The following is a 986-nucleotide window of genomic DNA, read 5'->3' on the forward strand; positions in this document are numbered from 1 at the left end:
GAGGGTCCTCCTGCCTTGAATTTTTTGGGACGGTCAGAGAAGTTTTGGCGGCCTTATCTTATCAGCTGAATTGATTGATACGAGACCGGGAGCGGGGTCGGTGAACGTCGGTGGGTACCGGTGAGCGGCTGCCTTTTTGCTTTTTGGCAGGATCAAGCATCTAGGTGTGCACCCGAGAGACGGTCTACTATGCACAGAGCGCCTGGTTCGTCATGTCAAGTAGTCTATATCTATACAAGCACTGCGTCTACTCTACTGATACTCTACTGACCCTCCTTTCCAATCTCCTCTAGCCCCTTAACGAGGCCGTCTGCCGTGCCCTTGAGAGTCTGGCAGTTAACCACGACGCGGAAGAAGCTGCCCTTCTCGCCTGGCGCGTAATCAATCATGAACCCCCTGCGGATCAGCTTGCCCACCATGCCGGCTGTCGTGCGCGTGTTCGCCTCGGCGTCGTCGGAAAGATGCCCGCCCGGTGCGTAGTAGAAGCACACCTGCAGACACGGCGGCGGGTCCGAGGACACGAGCACGAAGTCGGGGTGCGCCTGCACAATCTGCGCCAGGTGGGCAGCGACGTCAAAGGCGTGGTCGATCTGCTTCGCGAACCCGGCGGCGCCGTAGTAGATCCACGCGAGGGCCAGCTTGAGGCTGTCGCCGCGGCGCCCGCACTGCAGCGTCAGGTCGGCGAGGTCCCACACGTCGTCCGACTCGTCGACGCTGTGGAACAGGTAGCCGGCCGGCAGCGTGTTGGCCTTGTGGAACACGGCGAGGTCGTTGGTCAGGAGGAACGAGCACGTGACGGGCACGTTGAGCATCTTGTGGGGGTTGACGGTCAGAGAATCGGCGAGTTCGACGCCGGCGAGCTTGCCCTTTTGCTTCGACGAGAAGACGACGGGCCCGCCCCAGCTGCCGTCGACGTGCAGCCAGAGCCGAACTTCTTGCAAGACCTTGAAATCTCCACAAAGGGGTCAAAGGACCCCATGACCGTG

General features: G+C 60.8%; 1 protein-coding gene across 1 annotated transcript; it reads right to left on the reverse strand.

Moving 5' to 3' along the window:
• Positions 1-263: 263 nt before the first annotated feature.
• VDBG_07509 (cysteine sulfinic acid decarboxylase) lies at positions 264-812 on the reverse strand (the record flags this gene model as incomplete). Its single annotated transcript, XM_003002004.1, has 1 exon — positions 264-812. The coding sequence occupies one exon, from the start codon at positions 810-812 to the stop codon at positions 264-266; it is 549 nt and encodes a 182-aa protein (XP_003002050.1).
• Positions 813-986: the final 174 nt, after the last annotated feature.

The sequence above is a fragment of the Verticillium alfalfae genome, genomic scaffold (assembly GCF_000150825.1).
Source record: "Verticillium alfalfae VaMs.102 supercont1.10 genomic scaffold, whole genome shotgun sequence".
Lineage (NCBI taxonomy): Eukaryota > Fungi > Ascomycota > Sordariomycetes > Glomerellales > Plectosphaerellaceae > Verticillium > Verticillium alfalfae.